Source organism: Symphodus melops (genome assembly GCF_947650265.1).
Source record: "Symphodus melops genome assembly, chromosome: 19".
Lineage (NCBI taxonomy): Eukaryota > Metazoa > Chordata > Actinopteri > Labriformes > Labridae > Symphodus > Symphodus melops.
In genome coordinates this window covers 1,694,898-1,717,607 of record NC_136709.1, presented here as the reverse complement: position 1 = coordinate 1,717,607, position 22,710 = coordinate 1,694,898, and the positions used below count along the sequence as shown (strand labels likewise).

The 22,710-nt window shown below is 41.1% G+C and overlaps 1 protein-coding gene across 2 annotated transcripts; it reads right to left on the bottom strand.

Annotated features, from left to right (window-relative positions):
* Positions 1–291: 291 nt before the first annotated feature.
* Positions 292–22,710, bottom strand: enpep (glutamyl aminopeptidase). Of its 2 annotated transcripts, XM_079368969.1 has the most exons (21): positions 22,621–22,710; positions 19,661–20,467; positions 17,300–17,441; positions 14,028–14,159; positions 13,788–13,908; positions 11,855–12,009; positions 10,105–10,218; positions 9,852–9,986; positions 9,702–9,767; positions 9,521–9,586; positions 8,713–8,873; positions 8,550–8,632; positions 8,241–8,377; positions 7,075–7,130; positions 6,844–6,994; positions 5,977–6,050; positions 5,763–5,867; positions 5,281–5,454; positions 4,991–5,131; positions 3,680–3,761; positions 292–2,462 (listed from the first exon to the last, which is right to left on the bottom strand). In XM_079368969.1, exons 2-21 carry the CDS (start codon positions 20,326–20,328, stop codon positions 2,316–2,318), a joined length of 2,910 nt encoding a protein of 969 aa, XP_079225095.1. In that variant the 5' UTR covers positions 20,329–20,467; positions 22,621–22,710; the 3' UTR covers positions 292–2,315. The 2 variants fall into 2 exon arrangements, with proteins under 2 accessions (XP_079225095.1, XP_079225094.1); XM_079368968.1 differs by lacking the exon at positions 22,621–22,710 and having other exon boundaries at positions 19,661–20,516.

Sequence of the window (22,710 nt, the reverse complement as noted above, 5' to 3'; positions counted from 1 at the left end):
GAGTCTGAAACATAATCTCTTATGAAACTTAAACAAAAACTTTCATTTTACTTATTTATATTAATTTTTTTAAAGAAACAAATTGCAGAAAATACAAAACAATGGCAAGCGATTCAGCGAAGTTTAAACATTGTGATTTTGCAGACTTCGCTCTCCCTTCATGTTGAACCCTGACAAGACAGTGTGAAAGGATAAACTCCAGGGTTCCTGAAATAATTACTTTGACTCTCACGGAGGTTTGTAAAAGAGGCTAATGTGACGAAAATGAAATAAGGATATTGTTGCAAAATGTAATCAACAAATAGTTTATATCTAGATGGATGAATAGGTAAAACAGTGAAATGTAATTAAAAAGTAATAACATGCAGTCTTAAATGCTCAATTTTACATTCATCTTCCATTTCTCCGAGGTCGGGTCATATAGCAGCAGGCTAATCAAGAGGCCCCAGTCTTCTGTCTCCCCAGCAACACATTCCAGCTCCTCCTAGAGCATTCACAGGCTAGAAGGGATATACTATATAATCCCTTCAGAAAACTCTGGATCTACCCCACATCTATCTCCCTCCAGCTGGATGTGACCTGAAAGCAACCAGGAGGCATCCTGATCAGACGCCCGAATCACCTCAACAGGCTCCTTCTGATGCTGCACACTGAGCACCTTCACTTTGAGATTTTGTTTAATATAGATACTTCATTAGAAAGAATAAATCATTATATAAGGAAAGCAACGTCAATACTGCACTTTCCTTTGGCATTGGTGAAAGAGCCGTTCACAGCTGTGCAGTATTTTCATTTTCAGGGTCAAAAATGTGATTCTGGCCTTAAAAATCTCCAAATGACAACAACTGCAACCTCACATGCATACATTCATACCTTTTACTACTTAATGCTCATTTTTTAATGTTAACCCTTTATGTAGTGACTGTGGTTAGCCTCTGTGGGGCAGTATAGCACAGACTTGCTGTCATATTTAACAGTACTTCACTGTAATGTGACTCACTTCACTTCACACCATGAATTAAAAGTTTAGAAACCAAAGATATTTAATTACAAATCATTCAAGTGAGAACTCTTCACCTTCATTACAACACCAAAAGGCACACGAAACAAGGGTAAGATCAGGAAGAGCACATCATCATCATCATCATCATCAGAATAACACAGAAGAGTCAAAGCAGTCATGGCAGAATAACCTCAGACAGAGAAAAAGCTTGAGCTGAGATTTCTGGTCATAATTATTCAACACAACATTTGTAAACGAGACTTATTAAAAATATCAAAAAGATTTTCATTAAAAAAAAAAAAAAAAAGAATATTAAAGAACTTGCATTAAAAAACGGTTTGTACAAGGAGTGATGGCGATGGACTTTCTGGGACTGTCGGATAAATGTACATTAAATAGATATAAAACATGTCCATGTGTCTGATTATGACCTTAATAACAGACAGAGGGGAAGAAATCAAACTCTGGTCTGCAGACTTTAAGAAGCAATGTGAGAAATCCCTTGATGTGTACATTGTGTTCACGTGAAGATTATGTACAGTAAGTAGTATTTGTAGTGGTTTTCTGCTTATGGAGATAAGAGCAGTGTATTTTTCTTATTGTTGATGTCTCAGTGATAATCAGGCTCTGCAGTAGAGAGTAGCTTCAGCTGTCAGGAATGAGACGGGCTCGAGTGGCTGCAGTGTGATCTGAACACGGTCCACTAAAAGTTCAGGTTTTTACCATTTGACAGACTCAGGTTGTTGTTCTTTGAGTCCCACTGCAGCTCTACAGAGAAACATCACTCACTGGAGTCTGGTGGCTTTAAAGAGATTGTTCTACCATCTCTGTTTCTGGATTTTAAAAAAGCATATTACTTAAAAAAAAAAAAAAAAAAGCTGGATATCAGTAGGAATCCTTCGTCTGTTAAACATAGACTGGTACCCTGTTCAAGGTGTGAAAGGTTGCAGGAACATACCATGAATAATAAATCAAAACTCTGTGGCAAACAGAAAATAACTTAACTGTCTGAAATGCTCCTCAGGTGAGGAGGCTACAGGTGCACGGTGTTGTTCACTCACAATAAAATAGAGTCACGTTATTTTCAGTGTGACGCAGAGTTTTCATTTTATCTCGGCAGAAACAAAAACTTCAAGTGGACGTACTTTGATTTGGCACATGAACCACCTTGTGATCCTGAAGCTGCTGTCTAAAGCAATGTACTGGAACAATAACAAAGCTCTTTGTTCCTCAGTCATTAAGAACCACAAATATTAAATGGTTATCTCGTCCCCTTTGAAAGGAACACTAACATCCTGGACGTTCTGTCTGTTTAGGCCACGTTGTTCTCCAGCCACAATCTGATCTCGTTCTCATTCTCTCTTATCCACTCGATGTTGTTCCTCACTGTCTCCAGCGCCTGCTTCCGGGACATCTCACCAGCGCCTGCATCAGGTGTTAGATGGAAGAAATGCTCCATCTGCAGGAGCAGAAACACATTACAAGAAATCACAGAGAAGTGAGCGCACAGCTGTGCAGCAGGGATGTGGGTCAGGGCGGATATCAGAAGCTTTTATGGATCTTCATAAATTATTTTGTTCTGCATCAGAGACAGCAACAGTATGAGTCATTGTGGTCTTGGGGGATTTTATGCCAAACAGAAAGATTTTTGGTCCAGAGAGCATGAAAAGAGCTGTGCATGTTCTCTATCCTGTGAACGTATCATCAACCTGAGGGCTGGTCTTTAACCGTCTCTTGTGTCTAAATGATGAGCAGCTTCAGAAGACAAGAGGTTCATCAAAGATATGTAAATGAATCAGTGTGAGAGTTTTAGAGGATGTTGGATTTTCTATCAGATGTTTTATTTTAAATAATTGTATAAACGGTTGCATGGATATAATAGTGAATATGCATGAATTAAAACAAACACTTTACATTATTGTTAAAACTTGTTTTCAGTTAATCCTTTTTAACGTGTGATTAATGTCTCTGCAGTTTTTTATTGCAGCGAGAGAAGAACAGATCTACTCATGGAGACAGAAATCTGTTTGTTGATGCAAAAAAAAGTTTGAGAAATGCGTTGATAGATCCATAAATATGTACACAGGTTAGAGATCCACAAAGTCTCACAGGGATCAGTTCATATGCAGACCAAGTGTCTGTGTGTCTGAACTGCAACCTGTCATCACGACACTTTATCTGTAAACTGATCTGTTCATTTTTCTTAACTTATTGTCTGTAAACTGTTTTAATCATGACGTGTGCTGCTGCCCTCTTGGCCAGGTCAGCCTTGTGAAAGAGATCTTGAATGGGTTAATTACCTGGTTAAATAAAATAAAAATAAAAAAAAGTATGTGATCCATTTTTTTAAAGTGTTTTCTTGAGCTGTTTCATGTGTTTGGAAAGAACAGCTGAAGAGAGACAGGAAATGAAATTTAGGGATGACATGCAGCAAAAGAGATGAGGTTGGATTCAGACCCACCGATGCTGCGATGAGGAGTTCAGTCTCTAAACATGAGACGTGCAACATAGCCGCTAGGCTATCAGTGCATTGTTTACACTCATGAATATATGTTTCCATGTTTCCATATCTTTGAACACATTTGTGGAAACGCTTACTGACTAATCCCGCACCTTTACTGTCGTGTGAAAAAGGAGGGAGTAAAGTAGGACAGAGATCTGAAGGCCAGTGCTCACCTTCCACAGCTGCAGCTCTGTGTTGTAGTTGCTGGAGATTTGACTCAATAGACGGCCGAGGCTCCTGTCGTTGATGGTGTACCTGTTGAGACAGAACAGAGTTCATCATGACCCGAAAAACACACTTTGGACTTCACTCGTTTGACATTTATTCTACTGTCAGTCCAAACATGATCAGTCTTTATGAAGCTTAGTGAATGATGGTAACAGAGCATGTTAAAGTTCAATGTGTTGACATGAAGTGGAACATGTTATTTTAAAGTTCCTGCTTCACAGATAGAAACGGTTCCTCTGGTCCTTTCTTATCATCCACGACTTCATCACTCGGGTTTATGAGCTTCATTTTATCAGCGAAACAGCCCTGATCTTTATCAGCCAGCGTGTGTGTGTGTGTGCGTGTGTGTGTGTGTTCCAGCTGACTCCACAGTGTGGCTGTGATAGTCGTCTAATCAACACATCCTGGAATTCATTTGTCAGTCAGGTGATTATGTCAGAGTTTAAATATAAACTCATGTTCATGAGCTGGAGACACCTCGTGTTGTCTGTGTCTCATTCAGTCTCAGGGACAGACTACACTAACTTTTATGGCTTTATTTGTTCTTTACAGCAGACTGAAGTTAAAGTAAAGATGAGAAACAACATGACGCTATTGTTGACAAAAAACATCTGCTGAAACAGTTCCAAACAAGGTCTTCAAACTCTAAAATGTTAAAGTTGTAACTCAGATTTTAAGACGTATTGAATTCTGTACTGAGCACACATTGACTCGACTTTTGGGGTCCATTCATTTTCTAGAATTTTTATTTTTTTATTTTTTACAACTGAGACGATTGTGTTTTCTGATCGTGAGCAAAATGAAAATCTCTCCTCCAGATGTCTGCAGAATAAACTCAGACCTTTCTTGGTTAATGAGGAGCGTCGGCTCACCTGTTTCTCGTCTCAGTTTAACTGTCAACAATAAGTCACACAGAAGCTTCATGACGAGTGACTTCAGCTGTATGAACACCAACATGAAACCAGCTTGCTTGTTGTGGTGGAATTTCTGTAATTACTTGATTAAATGTGAAAATTCACTGTTGCTGCTGTCAGTCAGACCTGATCCAGTTCAGCTTTGTTTAGAGAACAAGGACAGCTGGGAGACAGCTCTTCCTGATATCTGCAGGATGTTTGGGAGATGTTGTTCACACCAGGCTGCTTGATTATTGATTATTCCATCTATTAATCTGTAAATATAGACTACATGTATTTTAATCATTCATTCTGTTCCCGTCAGCTGTGCGATGTCCACGACCTCGGCCTCGGAGCACTCACCTGTCGACCAGGTATTCCCAGTTGAGCGTGGTCCAGTCCCAGGCCATGCTCTTTCCCAGTGGGTTTCGAGCCACATACTGAACCAGAGTGAACAGATCCTGACTTCTCACCACACTCTCATCTTTGGACGCCTCCAGCAGCCTGTTGGACGGAACACAAGTGTCATCCTCGCTTCACATCTGCTCTAAACTCAGACTCAACATCTGCACTATGTGAAATCCAGTTATCTTATCAGGTGAAAATATAAAAGAAGAATGTCCTCAAGATGTTTTATTTAAAAAAAAACTTACTTGTATAAGAGTTTCACGTCGTTCACAGATGCCAGACCGTACAGCAGCTTGTCCTTCTCCTGAGCCAAAGTCGAGTCTTTGTACCTCTGGAACATTGTGTCCCACTTCTTTTCAGTTCCTGAATTCTTCATACCGTATCGATAAACCAGCAGCCTCAAGTTCACTGCTACATCACTGCAAACAAAAAAACCCCCAACATCTAAAACCTGCAGATGTGGAGCCTTTGGGTGCTTCAATATTGCCATTTACAGCACATAATTTCATCATTGTCCTGTTGAGTTCACCTCATTATGAATAGTCCTCTGTATATATCCCCTCTATTATTTTTGGAATTGTATTTATGTTACTATTTTATTCGTTTTTTGACTTTTTGATTTCTATACTGCTGCTGCTGCAAAACCTGAGTTTCCCCATTGAGGATCAATAAAGTTATATCTTGTCTTATCTTATATGCTCGTAAGAAGTTTTGACCCCAGTTTTACCCGATAGCTCCAGAGATCCACTGGTCAAAGATGCGCGAGGCTTCATCCAGAGCTGCCTGATCTCCCATCTGACACGCAATACTGAGGACAGTCTCCCTCAGTAACCTGCCATGTAGTTAAAGTACAACAGTAAGTTACAGATGGTGACAAAAGTTTCAAATCAGGAATATTGTAATGGACAGATCTTCAGTGTTGGGCTCTGTTCCTGCTGTACCTCTGTGTCTGCGTCCCTTCATCCGTCCACCCGAGCTCTGTGGAGATAACTTGAACGTGTTCTCTGAAAAGTTTCTGGGAAGGAAAACACAGTGCTTGAGCTACAACAAGGAGCGATACTGATCTAACTAAAATATCAATAAATGCATCATGATGGACTTAACTTTGAGAAGAAAAAGGGACACGAGCTAATAATCAATGTGCAAAGCTTTCTTTGTTCTTCTTTGTGCTTGTTATGCTGTAGGCTAACCTCAGAGGCTGATCTGGGACTGTCTAAAGGTCAAAACCATCAGAAGTCTAACATGATCCAGCTTTGGGGTCTTCTTCTCTGACAGGCCAGATGACTGGCATTAAAAGATATATCAGCTTTCTGTATACGCTGATGATGCACTCTTCTCTGTGAGCGATCCGTCAGTATCTTTAACACATCTTAAAGCTTTTCTGGTTATAAGTTAGATCAGTGTTTTCGTCGAGCACACGGGAAACTTACTACACCAGGTCATTTTTGAATGAAGGATGAAGGCGGGTCCTGTTCCATTTAATGTCCTTTCTATTGAACCACTACACGTCAGTTTTATTGTCAAGTACATTAACAAACATGAGGATTTTATCTTGGTGTATTGGTGGAAAAGAAAAAACTTTAACTTCAGCTTCTGGCTTATTCTTGGTTTTTGCAACTTGGATGGTTAAAATGACCACAACCATCAACCAGAAGACTAACAGGACTTTTTATAAGCACGGTCAGGTAATTGACATACGTAAAAGGGTTAGGGTCATAAAAATGGTTAAACCAACATGAAGCTTAGAGGATCTTTTCTTTCTCCAAAGTTTGACAGATAAGTAAAGGAGGAGTCATCAGTCCTTTTACCTGAAACTTTGGGTAGAGTCCAGCGTTGGCTGAGAGCATGTCCTGAACGTAGGCGATGGAGGAGGCCACTCGTTGCCACGCGATGTAGTCTTTCTCTTTGTTCAGGTACATGGTGAGGTTAAAGGCATTACCGTAATCTATAACGTTTGCCCTAAAAGGTGAAATAACACACTGTTACCAACAGGTTTATATGACTGAAGAGGTTTTGTGTTTTGGGGTGAGATTTTTTACCTTGCAAGAGCAAAGACATCATCAATGTAGCTGGTTCGATCAGCTGGATCAAACTCCTGTTTGAGAGAGAAACTGTGTCAACAGGAAAATAAAACTTTTTGATCCAGTAGATGTCGCCCCTGAGCACCAGCAATGAAACCTAAACAAACTGCTGTTTGGCCACACCTCCGCCATACTGAATCCTCCGCTCTCCTACAGCGACACACCTCCATCCCCTTCCCCCTCAGGTTTGCACAAAGAAGTTATCAAACAAGAATAAAGTGTCCTTGTCTCGAGCTGCATTGTTGTGTTAGCAGGCTAATGATAGGACTATTTAGTTAGCTTGTAGCTTTAAATGGCATATATGAATGTATGTAAATTTACACTGAATGACCGTGATCTAAAAAACACTTATAAGGCGCTCAAATAAGCGGTCAGTACAGTATGTCATTCTTCTTTACTCTAGTCCGTCACTTAAACAGATTTTATACACAAGGGAAGAAGCTGGCCGGCTGAATTTCTGCTTCGTTTATGTCAGTTCAGAAACAACAAGTTTATGTCAACAGTTTTTTAGTTGTCTAATAAAGGACGAGCATCATTGTAACATAAATATATGTATGGAAGGGTCGTCAGTGGGAAAGTCACGAAGGTTTGAAAGACATTTTGAGAATGAAGTTGGAAAATCTTGAGAAACAAAAGATATGTGATCAGTCCAATTCAAAAAAACTAAAAAAAAACTTTATTCGTCCCCGGGGGGCAATTCAGTCCATTTCTAACAGTAATGAAGCAAGAATAGCTCACGTGGTCTAATGAAAGGGTTAGACTCTCTGCATGACACCGAGTGAGCCGATGCATGGACGCAGCCAGAAATAAACAGGAACATGTACTGTTATGAGTGGATGAGGGTGAAGGGGAAATGATGTTTATATCCAGTCACAGGTGCATGGCCAGTGTGAGCTCTGTGCATGTCATACAACTGCTTCATTAAGTTTTCTGTTCACCCGTTGGTTCTTAAAAAAAAAGGTAATTATAGCGTCGACCACTTCAGCGTCATTCTTTTCACAGCAGAGGAAAAAGGTTAGCAACATCAACAGCATCAAATGAGACCGACAGAAAAAAAAAAAAAAACCACTGTCAAAATGAATAAGGAGAAGGTGTGTGTGCACATCTGAGGACGTGTGTTTTACCAAGTGGTTGCTCTGAAGCAGCTGACCGATGGCGTTCCACGTGTTGCTGTCATGGTTGACTCTGTAGAACCCGACGTGATCATTGTTCACCTTCAGCAGCCCGTCCACAGAGACCGAGTAGTTCCTGACAGTTTGCTCTGAAAGTCGACACAATCAATGATAAGAGTTTATTCTAAGGTGAGTGTAAATGCACTTTTCTGCTCCAGCACAGTTAAAAGGAAGAAAACCTTCTGATGAACAGTTTGATGTTTCTGTGCTGATAATATCGCTTTCATTGTTTCCATATAAAACTAAATTTGACCGTCGTACCTTTTGTGTCCTTATCAAACATCTCCAACAAATTTTTGTCGGTATTCACTGAGTGCAATTTCACTGGAATTGTCCACTTGTACCTGTAACAGAAATCACACCTATAGTGAAATGAATCCATTAAATAATGTCTTGAAAGTGGTCGGTGGGAATCTGCACTGACCCGAAAGGTGAAGGAGGCTGGGTGGCATTAGCTTTAGGATCCAGGAGGAAACGCTTTTGGGTCAACTTGGCATTAGTTTCTGAGACTATCAGGTCCACAACAGGGTATCCCATCTGTTTGGTCCAAGTATCCATTACCTGTGCAACTGGCAACGCGCTCACCTGTGCACAGAGAGGAACAATCGTAAACCCTCAAAGATTTAAAAAAACAAAGCTAAAGGTGAGATGTATCATTGGTTTTAGATTGTGAACCGTTTTTTCTTAAATCGCTCCACTTTGCACTGAGATTGTCTGAGCGTTAGCAGATTTGTGTAAAAAGAAATCCCATTGTAATCTTTTATATCTGTTTGTGTGAATGTTGAACCAATAGGACACATCTTGGTAACTGGCTGAATTTATAGATAACGTTTAAGTTGCAGATCTTCCCCTGCCTATTTGGTCGAAGCTGTTTGTGTTGTTGAGTTACTCTTCCTTTTAAAAGGAAGTATGCCTGCAAAAATATGATTTCACATAAATTGAACTTACTAATAAGGAGAGTAATGGAAAACAATAGACTCCCATACTCTGACTGTTTGTCTTCAGTGAAGTCTAAGAGAGTAAAACCTCTCGTCCCCTGAGAGATCTTTGCCGTCCTATAAGGGGGGCCAAGGCACCAGGTTGGGAGCCAGTTCTCTAACATTGCTTATTTGGCCTAAATTTCAATAACTCTTAAGGCCTTTACTCTTTCAGGACAATTAACTAGTATTCTTTGTTTTTTTAGGCTTTGCACCAAAGTTGAAGTATAAAGCAGAAAGAAAAATAAAACATACCTCTGCAAGAGACGCCCAGAAGTTGGCTGTTTTGGCGTTCTTGAAGTGGTAGTCTTTCAAATATTTCTGGGCATAGAGGAAAAAACAAATATATATCATTAATTTGAAACGTTACTGAATCTTAATCAGAAGAAGGACATCCATTGTTTTATATCAACGTTGTTAATCTGCTTTGATTTACCCGACAGCCGTCTCTGAACATTTCTTTTCCCATCCAGTCCTCCAGCATCCTGAGTATGGACGCTCCCTTAAAAAAAGATGGATCATGTTTGTTACAAACAGTATTTGAGGCGGATCATTAACACTTTCAATGTGTGGGACCGTTTAGTACCTTGCTGTAAGAGATGGCATCAAACACGGAGGTGATCTCTGCGGGAGTTGAAACATCTACGATAATGGGGTGAGAGGAGAGGAGGGCGTCGTTGACCATGACGGGAAGTACGTCACTGATGATCATGATGTCTCGCTGCATTAGCACAAGAGAACACAAGTGTTTACTCTCAGGATAATCAATACTGTGGTGGTGGTGGTGAAGGGGGGGGGGGGGGGGGGGGGGGGGGTTGTGCCTTGAAAGAATATCTCACCATTCCCCAGGTGGGCTCAGCTTTCTCCACACCGATGTACTCGAAGAAACTGGCGAAGCCCTCGTTTAGCCAGAGGTCGTCCCACCAGTCCATGGTCACGATGTTTCCAAACCACTGGAGAAACACGTCATATATGAGTTTGAGAGGAAGACATTTCTTTACATGCAGCACTGGGAGGAATAAGTTAACCTGCCAGAGGTTGTCATGGTAAAAGCCAATAAAAACATGCTTGAAAACCTGAATGGTTTTAAATTAAATAAATAAGATTAAGGTTACAGCCGGGAAAAAAATTATGAAAGAATTTTAAAAAATGTCCTTGTAATCACAATTAGGACGTTAAAACAGCCAATCGTGGTGGTTTTCATTCAAAATCCAGAGTCGGCCCAGTCCGGGGCGACACAAGACAGAGTAGAAAGGCTTTCGATTCCGAGACAAAAAAAGACCTCCATAAAGTGGTCTCGGGAGCCGACTTGAGTCCATGACCGATTCAAAGTACTACAACACTGCAGCGGTCCTCTGCCAGTCTAAAAAAAAAAAAAAAATGCAACACAGGTTTTTGTAAACTGTGTTCAGCTAACCTGTCTTTGACGTATAATCTGAGAAACAAAAACGTACTAAAAACTCGTTCTAACTTTAGGATTTGACTTCCGTCCTTCAGGTCAATGACTCATCATCTTTACCTGATTTAATGACTAAAGGTAAATTACTTGTCTTATCTATTAGAAGTACTGTGTCATGCTCAGCAGGTAAAATGAGTCACGTTTATTCCTAAATGCAATAATCCATTGTGCCAAGTGTTTCGTGTGAAGAAGCAGCTTGGAGGAAAGAGAACGTTTAACTAAAAGGATAATAAAGTTTATCTTATCTTGTTGAAAAATCGGTAACAACTCTGCACATCGTGCTGCAATGCAACCTTATCATTATGTTTTTTCAGGCCCTCAGTGGTAGAAACATCCTGAACACAGCACACTACCAACATCCAGACAGAGGGCGGTTTTCTGCTGATGGTCAGACATACCGTAAAGGGTTGAAGGCACAGCCTAACTTTCAGTCAACCCAAGGACAAGCTGAGGCGGGCTTTAAGCCTCGTGACGAACTGTTACATCACGGCTCACTGTCACCGAGCTATGGATAACATGCATCGATTATCACATCGAAATGAGGCCATTTTCAAAACAATGTGCCCCATTAAGCTAATTACCAAAACTGGACACAATAAACCTTGACTCTACAGAGTAACTCAGCATGTTTAACACTTACGTAACTTAACCTTTTTAATGTCTGTTTACAATATAAGGTTTCTGGTTCAGTGTATGCGCCTCATCAAAGCGGTTTAGTCCCAAAGACTATTTGTACATTGTTAAGAGTTCATAAAACTTTATTGACTGGCTCAAAGCTTCTGATCTCTTATCACTTGAAACGGCCGATATAAGGAAAGAAATGTTCCTGGATTATATCGTAAAAAAACTCAGCAGTAAAAGGATTTTAAACATTTACACTTCTGAACTCTGCGCTCTTCTTAATCTTTCCATCAGTGTCTAAAGATACGCTTTTAGCAAAGCACCAGTGAGATGACTGGATAAACCTGCAAGAAACTACAATCATTCTAGGGCTATCTAACACCCATCAGGCATGTCAAAGAATCCAGCAAGAGTTTTATTGTCTTGCAGGATGCTGAAAAAAGTTCTGAAAGCCTTGACAATAAAATGCGTCAATAAAAAAAGAGAGGAGGTTATAAGTGATGGGATACCTGGTGAACCAGCTCGTGGGCGATGACGCTGGCCACTCGCTGCTTGTTGTAGGAGGACGACTGGTCCTCATCATACAGTAGGTTGGTTTCCCTGTATGTGATCAGGCCCCAGTTCTCCATGGCACCGGTACCAAAGTCAGGGATGGCGATCTTATCTGGATCAGAGTGCGGGAAGGTCAGTGTTAAAGTTTAGTAAGGCACCATCTTTTAGGAGACAACTCAGTGATGTTCATGACGTTATTAAATAGAGTGGATCAAAAACACTTCTGTAGAGAGGATGGAATACAACATGTGAATAATGATTATGATCCGAGCTGAGGTTATGATAAGCTCCAGTTAACACTTACAATAACTGTAAGGAGCAAAAAAAAACAAGGCAAGAACAGATGACACATGCTGCCCTTGTTTTATATTCTGGAGAGGCTTCTGTGAACACCTTGGTCAGAGAGCATTTAAACATTAAATCTGTTGGATTTGTTATTTCAGGAGTTTTTATCTGAGAGACTAAGATAATTGATTCCTCTTTATGACCTACGAAATCTTAAGAGAACAATCAGGACGATTGATTTCTTTATTTTATGATGGTTGTAAATACTTTTGTAAATTGTAAATGATTATCAGTGACAGCAGGCGGTTACACAAAAGGCAGGATGAGTAGACTTGAGTTTGTGCAGGACATGAAAAGTAAAGAGAAATGACACTGACACTGTTTTGGGGGTCACCTCTTACCAGAGAAGTGCAGTCAGGGGTTGGCTTGTCATTAAAAAAACAAAAACAATGCTCAAATAAAATAAATATGAATATTTTTCTACTGATCTGTGGAATAAATGTAATTTCTGTATGATTCAAAACATTTCAATCCCTCACAAATCTACCGGTACTATCTATCCATCCATCAAGCCATCCATCGACATCTAGCTAGCTAGCTAAAACCGCACTGAAAAAGCACGAGGTAAGACAGTCACTACCTCTGCCTCAACCGAAGGGGGCGTGCGTCAAGGGGCGTGAGGCTAATAAGGCCTAGAGTTCATACTTGGTTACTTTTCTTTTATTCATAATCAAGTTCGTTACAGGAGTCCGACTTTGTATGTTTTCAGATTTTGTCTGATTGCAAAAATGAAGGGGAAGATGTTATATCAAAGATGAAAGCTTTTTCAAAACTGGACTTTCAGTCAAAACGTGAACTGATATATAATGGAAGACCAATGCTAAAAGCTAAAAGGTTAGCTTCATACGACGGGACGTAAAATAACTAAGTTTCATCCCTGGCAGTAATCTCTATTGAGACGGAGAGACTTTTAAAATGAAAAGAAGATAAGGAGGACTTTTACAACAAAGTCACGGATATTTTTTGTCCAGAAGGATCGGCGAAGGGACTTCATTTACAAGTAAAGGCCACGAATACGCCGCAGTTTCATTCTTACTGAGTATGACTTGTGTTATGAAAATAACGTTCTTCCATGGCCAACTATGTCTTTACGTGTGTAATAATGTGTATATGAGATGTAAAACACAACCAGTAGTCATTGTGCAAGCTCCTTGAATGATGAATTTAAGATACTCTATAAATGGGTTCATATATTTTTAAATCTGACTCTGAAAAAGTCAGTGCCTCTCCTTACAGTCTATGCTCCAGCCATGAACCTCACCGCACGTCACCGCACGTCACTGCCTCCTACATCATATCAGTTACTCTGAAGCCAAACTTTGAGCTTTTTTTTGTTGCTAATTCTGGAGTTTAACACAATAAACCAAACTGCATAAGAACCAGAATATAATTTCAAAACAGAGGCATTGGAAAAAAACAAAAAAAAACCCAGACCTGTGTGTGCCCATGATGACAGTGTGGATGGGTGTGCTTATGAGACAGGTTCCTGTCAAAGTGGGGTCTTGAGAGGTCCCCTTGATAAAGAAAGAGTTTGTCTCAACATACCCAGTTTTTGGATGGAGTATGACATGTTGAAATATTCCTCAAAGTAGTCAAAGATTTCCTTGGTTGTGTTGGCTGCGTATTCTGCAGTTTTCAACTGAGTTGGCTGAGCATAGATTCTCAGCTGTATCAGGGAGACAAAACATGGATACAGAAGTGTGAATCTCAAATGAGATATTGCGTCAACATTAACTACTCAATGTACATAATGGTATTAAAAGAAACCTATAATGGTAAACTCACAGGAATTCCTGAGGCGGAAATTCTTTCCACGAAGTCAAACTGGTGCACAGCAAAACATACCAAATAAGTGCTCATGGGAACAGAGATCTGAAAGGAGGTCTTGAGTTTGCCAGCCACTTCCTTAGGGGGTCCCTGGAGAGGCAGAAGATGGGTTAATGTGAATGTCACTCAGACTGTGAAGTTGGGTGGATCCCCCTGCCTGTCAAACAGTGGAACAAGACTGATTCATTTGCTTTTGGATTTAAAGTGTGTCCTCTACACCTGGCTTCCTCTTTTGTTTTATTTCCCTGCTAACAAGGGACAAATCCTGTCTTCCACCCGTCTAACTGGGTTATGAGTAGTAATGGTTGTAGTAGTAGTAAGTATGAGCAAAGGCTCAATCATGTTGTGTGCTTGTATCCCAGGCAAAATGTTTGTCTACACAATTGGTAGTCTTTAGTTTGAGCCAGTCGTCCCCGATAAGAATTATAAAAAAAAATCCACAATTTTGTTCCAGACAAGTATATTTCAATAAAGCATTATGTGTGTATGTTTACATCAAGATACCTGTATGTGTCTCTTCCTGTGAAATGTTTAAAATGTCTGATGACTCATCATGCGCTCAGGGGAGTTTATGAACTTTCACTTTTTCACGTTTTCAGAGATTCAGTCGAATCCATCCCAATGTAATGTCCCACCACCTTGTCATGGTTGTCGTTTGGTTTTGTTCCTGTGTTTCATCTTGTTTTAGTGTATGAATGATTCCTAGTGTGGTTTACTTCAGTCTTTAGTGTGTTTCCTTGTATCCTCCTACGTTGCCTGTAAGTTCATTTCCTGTTTTTAGCTTCCTAGTTTAGTGTTTCCTGTTTTATTTTGTAACATCTGGTTCAGCTTGTGTTTTGGGTGCCAGGTTTGACTTTGTACTTGTCCTCTGTGTTCTGCTCTTGTCTTCTTTGCTCTCTGTGTTTCCCTCCTGTCTTGATGACTCTGATTGTCCTCACCTGTCTCATCAGTCCCACCTGCGTCTGATTTAGTTTATTTCGTCTCTGTGTTTCCTCACCCTCTTTTTTGTTCTTTTCTAGAAGTTGGCTGTTTCCCCGTGTTCTCTACTTCCTGGATTTACTTTGTTTTGTGCTCATGGTTTTCTCTTGTTTTGAATAGTAAGTTTTTGTTTTTTAGTTAAAAAACATAATTTTTGTTTCTGCATTCGGGTCCTCTTCTCTGTTTTCTGCCCGAGTTGTGACACATCTACCTTGTGATTGTTTCTGTCCAGATTCAGCAGGTCACAACACAACAGATGGCTGGAGACTTTAAGGGCAGCAGAAAAGGATTGGAGCTCCAGGGCTGTTAAAATGTGAACCATTGACTATTGACATTACTACAGTGTGTTTTTCTGTCTTCTTCTGTTGGACAGAATTGCAGGCAAATTACCCCTTCAAGCCGAGGGACCCCAACAAGCTGCGCTGCTGACGTAAATTGGGTAGAAGGGTGCTGGCTAATGGCCACACCTCTTCTGCTTACAGAAGTACATTCTTAAGATTCCTCATGATGATGGAGTTTGAGGCTTTTTTATTCTTTGACTACCCAACCAATGACACTCCTTTCATTGACTTACAGTACACAATGACAAGCAGGCCATGCCCCTCTCCATCCCCATCCTTTCTTATTGTTAAGCATTAGAGCTATCAAACCCATCATGACGCCACTTATTTACTTGGAAGTAACTTATACCTGTAATGTCATTTTTGGTCATAATTGTCTATGATCCCATTGTTTTTGCTATCACAGCTGTTTTACGGTTAACAACCACCCTGTCACACAAAATCACAGTCTGTCACCACACTTTGAGGTTTGGCTGTTCGCAGCTCTGATATTAGAGCGTCTGGGTGTCCTGTCTGAGTGCATCTGTCCACATCTGGTACTGATCTTCAGCTGTCCGAGTTCTGTCCCCTGTGCTGTCCATTTCATTAGTTCTGCAAGTATTTTCATGCTGTTCAGTGTTTGTTTGTTTTATTTGTGAGTAGGTCCAACTTTTGGGTTTAGTCCCAAAAATTAGTAATTATTTTTTCCTGTTTTTCATGATTGGCAGATCTGTTGATAAATGTGACTCCTGCAAAGTCTTTTACTAAATAAGCAGAGTAAATGACTCTCCATAACTGTGAATGTCTGCTCCAAAGCGACACAAGAATCGGACCTGAAACTGTACCACCTTAAGGTTCTGTGGTTCCATCGGACAGATCCCCTCTGATCACATCAGTGGTGCGATATCACTATCTCAGCGCCCGTCATGTTTGTATTTTGGCTTCACATTTGGAACATGGATGGAGGCGGAGACATGCTGTCCATGTTAATATACAGCCTACGGTAAGATTACATGCTATCAGTCGAATACCCTGAGTCTGATGTCTGCGTTGTGAGTGGCAGGTAAATCTTGTCTCTCCGTCATTGGCTGAGTATCTGTGGAGGTCAGACTGTTGCTTTTCTTTCTGAAGGTGAAAGTATGGAGGGATTGGTTGGCACTAAACTACAGCAAGTGATCTTTGCAACATCCTGCTCGGGCCGGTCCGGTCTTCTTCCAGACTGTGAGTTCCTTTTTGCTTTGGTGTTCAGAGCCACTTAAACAGAACATGGCAATAATTAATTGAATCAATTACTCTAATCCTGTTCTTTTCCTGCCGTGACGGGTCGGAAAGAGGATACACTCTTTGCCTGTCCATTAGTACCGCGACATCCGCTGTTTGTGTTGGAAAACCAGCTGACAGCGGCATCAGTTATCAGTGCTAAGAGTTAGCTTTGGGTTAAGGTGTCGGGTCTGTGTTAGACTCTTTGTCTCTTCACATATCTTCCGCTGGATGCCATGCCGCTCAGGTGTGGATATCAAGGTGTCGTCTTCCATCAAGTAAAAAAAACAAAAAAAAAACGTGAGCACATCAAATCCTAAGTGAAAGTAGAGCATCATAACCCGTGCCGCTGTTAGCATAGCACAATGGAGGACATAAAAAAACCATGGTGCGATGGAGGATTTCTGTAAAACGACTTGATCCAGAGATTTTTTTTAGGAAAGCAAGAGGATTTTTTTCTATTGCATCAGTATATTACGACCACAGCAGGTGATGTGTGGATACACAAACTACAAGTGATGGCTTGAAAAAACATTGCTCACAGTCCAGCCTGATGATCTCACATGAGAAACAAATGTAATCTGCCCACAGGTTGGAGAAAGCCGATCAGACATTCTTGGCTCTGTAGGATTTTGAAGTGAAAGTCTACACTTTTTATGATTTGAGTCCTACCTCTGGCGGCATGTTGGATAGCGCTCCATACTCCTTTGGATGAGTGATGGAGACTTTGTAGGTGGCCTTCTTGTTGGGCTCGTCGAAGCAGGGGAAAGACTTACGAGCATCTGTTGGCTCGTGATCAGTCGCTGCAATCTTCCTGGTGATCAAATAACGAAATGCACAGACACCTTGAGTCTTTTTACAGACAGTTTTCTTTCATTCTTAAATTGTTTAAATATTTGCTGTACACAAGGTTTGTGATTGAGACCACCCATGATACTCTGCACCAGTTCCTGACGAAGCTTGACGTCCAGAGCTTTCATGATTAAGCACCAAACACTGCAGACCCAATGAACTCAATCAGGGCAGTGTTTGCTATAAAAGTGAAGATCTTCACCCAAACCCCAACTACAAAGTGATACTCAGAGCTCTTTTGATTCATTGTAATTCCCCAAAGACTTAAAGTGTGGCTTGAATTAATCTCACGTTCTGCAGCCTAATCCACCACTCAGCCAGCCAAGGAAAACACAGACAAACAGAACCAAAGAGGGCTGAGAAACTGTACTGTGGCTGTTTGAAAAGTCCAAACATGCATCACAGAGAGAATCCATCATAACTGACACGAACCCAAGCTGAGCACAGCTGTTCCCTGTGAAATAACAACTTCTAACTTTGGCAAACAGTTAAGGCAGATTCAGTCGAGCCAGTTCTCATTACTCAGTACCCATTGGAAAAAAAAACCAAGTGAATGTCCAGATGGTTGGGTGAAAGATGAAAAAGGACAAGAGAGCGGAGGACCTTTCCTTAGCTGACAGATGTTGGTATTATTGAGAAGCTTAACCTTACTAAACGATGGAAACTGTTGTATCTGTACGAGCCAATTAACTGTTTGGGTTCCAATCAGGGACTTTCCAATTCAATCAAAACCGTGAATGTTTTTGGCGGTCGAGCTGAAGTTAACAAGCAGAAACACTGAGAGGGATTTTATCTGCCCACTGACCTGCCCATCCTGGAGCTTACAGCTCAGTATCACCCCTTTGATTTAAAGCGTTACACTTCAGTGACAGCTGAGATAAAGGTCAATGTTCATATCAAAGGCCGAGAATTAAGCATTTATCATAAAGCTCCAAAGAATAACAAAGACAGTAAACGTGCCAAACTAAACAGAGAATGATTTATGAGTTAATGATCTAGAATATGAACTTAGCTCCGTAACAGGTATGATTTATTTGATCTGTCAGGAAAATGCTGTGTTGACATTTAGTGATTTATAAGAACAAAATATAACCAGAACTGTTACATCAGACACCAGAGAGAAACCTGCTCGGGTTTCAGTCCACAGTAACAAACTGGCCTCTTATCAGCTACTTCAGCCTGATTGTTTCTTCTGATAAAAATCAATTGAAGTCGGCACAAACTTTATATGCAATTCTGTTTTATGGCTTTTTATGTTGTGAGTCATTCAAGCGTCGATGAGAACGTTCTGGTTCTTTACCCTTCAGCACTTCTTTTGGGATCCAATTTTTTTATACGACATGGACAAATGTTCAAAGACGAAGATTAAACTGAAAAGATGTGTCAGAATATTTAGGACCGCAGCGACTCCAGAGTAGAAGCACAGAAACATTAAAGGTCCAACATGGTGGATTCAGTAAGAGAATCACTCGTCAGCCTTTTTGTTGCACCTCATGTTGTTAAAGGTGAACATGAAAAGTAAAGGGTTAAATATTGTATTTCCATCCTTTTAATAATATTGTCTTGATCAACTTTTCTTAAACTAAGGTTCTTAGCTTAAACGAGAAAAGATGAGATTTATTTGTCAACAATGATAACTGTTTCTGTAATTACTGTAAATTTAAAGATTTCAGATTAGACTCAACACAACCTGACAGATTAACACAATTTATGTTGACGTTAAAATCAGTCACACTTTGGTTTAAGATTGAGTATATGTGCTCAATACTCCTGATACACAACCTGTTCTTCATTATCTCAATACATTTAATACACCATTTAATTGCATAATGCATTTTAGTTCCAATACAAATATAGTCTAAATGTCTTACTGCTAATAGATGCTCAATAGGATTCATAATGTAAGCAGCATTTCTTAAAAGAAAAGACTATCATAAACGTGTTCTATGTTCATTCTTTACGTCAGAATCTAATCAAATCAGAGAACTACGGAAGCCCTGAGCGGACATGCATTCATATATCATTCATTTATTTTGTCTTCCTGTGATAACGAGAACGTTTGGGTTGATAAATTATCAGCGCTGTTATCCTAAGATGACGAGGTGAGTGAGTCAGAGTCCAGACAGAACAACCAAAATGTATCTGCAAATAACATGTATGAGGCCGCCGTAGAGAACTTACTTTTGGACCCCCTCCTCATTGTAGATGACCCTGTAGAATCCAACAACGGAGCCGTTAAGCCAGCCCTGGAAGTCCAGGCTGAGCACGTACACCTCTCCTGCTCCGGTGGCTTTCAGCTCCTCAGTGGCCTCCACCACCACATACTCGTGTGTTTTGTATTCGAAGCATTGTTTCACCCCGATCTCCTTCTGGCCCCCTTGGCTCGAGTGCATCCTCAGCCGGGGTGGGGCGCTGACAAACGTCTGCCTGATGTGGAGCCACAGGTGGCGGGTCGCCTTGGTGACCTCCACGTGGACCTGAACAGTGCCGCTGTAGGTGTCGTCGTCAAAGTTGGGCTCCAGGTGGAGGTCGTAGTGGACGGGCTTCACGTATTCAGGAAGACGAAAGTTACTCCAGTCCCCGCTGGCGTCCGCTGAAGGCGTGCAGGGGCCTCTGTCAGGCGCCGGAGGCTGCGTAGGCGCCGGAGGCTGCGTAGGCGCCGGAGGCTGCGTAGGCTCTGGTGGCGATGGGGTTGGAGGGGGGGATGTGTCTGTGTCTGAACAGGACAGACCCACCCCGAGGCCCACAGCCAAAGAGCACACCGCCAGCATCCCACAGATGATGCCAACATGCTTAGTGCTAATGCAGTAACGCTTCTCTTGTTTCTCCAGGTCCATGCTCTCCACCATGACGAGTCCAAACTCTGACAAAGCTCTCCAGACTAAAACACGACTTCCCCCCTCAGCTGACACCAAGTCAGAGCTGCAGGATTTGGCTCCAGCAGTTTTTAGATTAGCAGTGTGAGCTGATCAAAAGCTTGCCTCTGAGCTGTTTAAGGGGTGGAGAGAAGAAAGAGGAGGAGAGGTGAGGAGAGGGAGACTGTCAGCCAGCAGAGAGACTTTGACAGATCAAGTGAGAGATTTATTCTGTCCTTGGTGCTGCTAACACGCCTCCTCTTGTTAAACATCAACAATCTGCCTGTAAATCAACAGCTGAAGTTCAACATTATGTGCGACAGAACAACTACATGTTGTTCTCCGTCTACATGCATGTAGCTTTAAAAAAAAGAAAAGTGAACCCTACGGCAGTGATTTAAATTCAAAGTGTTCGGATCCTGTTTACAGTGGATGCACACAGAGTTAAAAGTCTGTTGTTTTAAAATGACTCTGCATTTGCTCTTTGGTCAACTTAAACATGATGCAACAGAGTGACATGGGCAAAAAAAAAAGCCTGTATTATGTTGTGTAATAATCAGTAGAATCAGTAGAACAGCAGATTTCTGGTTAAATGCAAAACATGTCTAAATAAGGAAGGCCTGTTCATACTTTACGCTAAAAATGATCCATGGTTCTTTCCAAAGAACTTCCTGTTGTTTTGGCTCCCAAAGAAGGCCTAACTATAACTATGACTCTGCCACAGCCCGCTGCACAGACAAGTTTTGGTTTTTAATTTGATTGTTAGCATAAGACATAACTGGGATTAGACGACTGTGCACCTGATAAAGCACGTAGTCACGTTAGCACCTGCCAACGGTCTCTGAGTGCGTCTGCACTTTCCCCTCTTCCTCTTCGCCCAAACCGTACCGAGACGGGCGTCTTTTTATAACTGAAGGATGCCGTGTGAACTGGATGACCTCAGCCCACTGCCAAAGTTACAAAGTGCTGCAAACAGGTGACCAGGAAGCTCTGAACAAGCAGACACCATACTCCAGGTTGAAAGTTATTGTACTGTTTAATTCACTTTTTTAAGGTGGAACAGTTATAAAAACCTGCTGCTGTACTGTATAGAAGTGTCTCCATTCAGTTTGTTTCCAATTAATTAAACACCCCAAATTGTTTTAAGGTTTATTTTTGGGCTCTTTATGTCTCTATTGTAGAGATAGGACAGTGGCCAGAGTCGACCTGGACGAGCAGAGCCTCCGCACACCAACTACGAGGCTACCAGCCACTTCCATTTTTTGGCCTCAACTTTTTACATTTAGATTAAGGCTTGATTTCAAACGATACCAGAGCTTGATAAATGGATAGGTTTGTTCTTTTCAGACACTAATAGGCTGAAGAGGTTTCAGCTGATCAGCTTTTTGCCCCCAGCCTGACCCTAAGCCTCTTCCTCATGTTGTATCTTTATTGTCTTTGCTCGTGTCACCGAGATTAGAAGTTCATAAACATTACGGCTCCACATCCTTGACCTGCGCTGAGTAACAACACGAGACACAGACACGACAACAGGGACGTCTGTTTCAGATAACACAACTCTGTCCGAAGAAAAGAAAAGGGTGATGAGACCTGTGCAGAACAGCGAACAGTGTGCACGAGGATGTTTATCATGATCGCTGAAAGGAAGAGAATGACTATAGTGATGATGGGTGACAACAACGTTTGAGAAGAAAGAAATGAAAGCATACATTGCAAATATCATTTTTTATAGCATATTTGATGTTTGTGTTAAAATGTATCAGAGTAAAATGTAAGTTTCTTAAATACTCACGTAAAGCTACAGGGATACTCGAGTAACTTGTATTCCCTGTGTACCCTCACAGTGACAGTAACACCTTAAATAAATGTATCTGATGATGCCACCTACTGGCTGTGGGACAGATTGATCCCAGGTGTTTCTGGCTCCTGCTGTCAAACACAATGTATTCAGAGAGAGAGCTGTATCTGTTTGTGTGGTCATCTATCCATCTCTCTGTCTGTCTTTATGTTTTCTCCTCAGCTTGAGAAATTCAGCCTCGTAAGAGTCCTCCTCACTACTCCCAACAGTGTTTCACCTCAGGAGCTCTCTTACCATGCTCTGTGAATAACTTTTTTATGGGTCTATTTACAAGGGTCTCGTCCTAACTTTAAATGGAAATTCCTACTTTTCTCAGAATTTTCCAGAATTGCATCACTCGGAGCGACTCTTTCTACTCAGAAAGTTTTGTGAAAAAGGCCCCAAGGTTTTACATTTCATCAAGGCTTAGCAATAAATCTTTCTCTTACCTCTCTTGTGTCCGAAATGAAAACCTCCCCACTGAGAATGCATTCGTGGAAAAGAGCCGGTTTCCCCGCGTTAAGTTGTCTGACACTACT

Coding starts and splice junctions, on each gene's coding strand:
- enpep (XM_079368969.1), bottom strand. CDS start 20,328: ATGGTGGAGAGCATGGACCTGGAGAAACAAGAGAAGCGTTACTGCATT. Junction 14,160..17,299: donor TATCCAACATGCCGCCAGAG/GTAGGACTCAAA, acceptor CTGCCTCTCCAG/GGACCCCCTAAGGAAGTGGC. Junction 8,874..9,520: donor TCTGGGCGTCTCTTGCAGAG/GTATGTTTTATT, acceptor CTCTGTGCACAG/GTGAGCGCGTTGCCAGTTGC.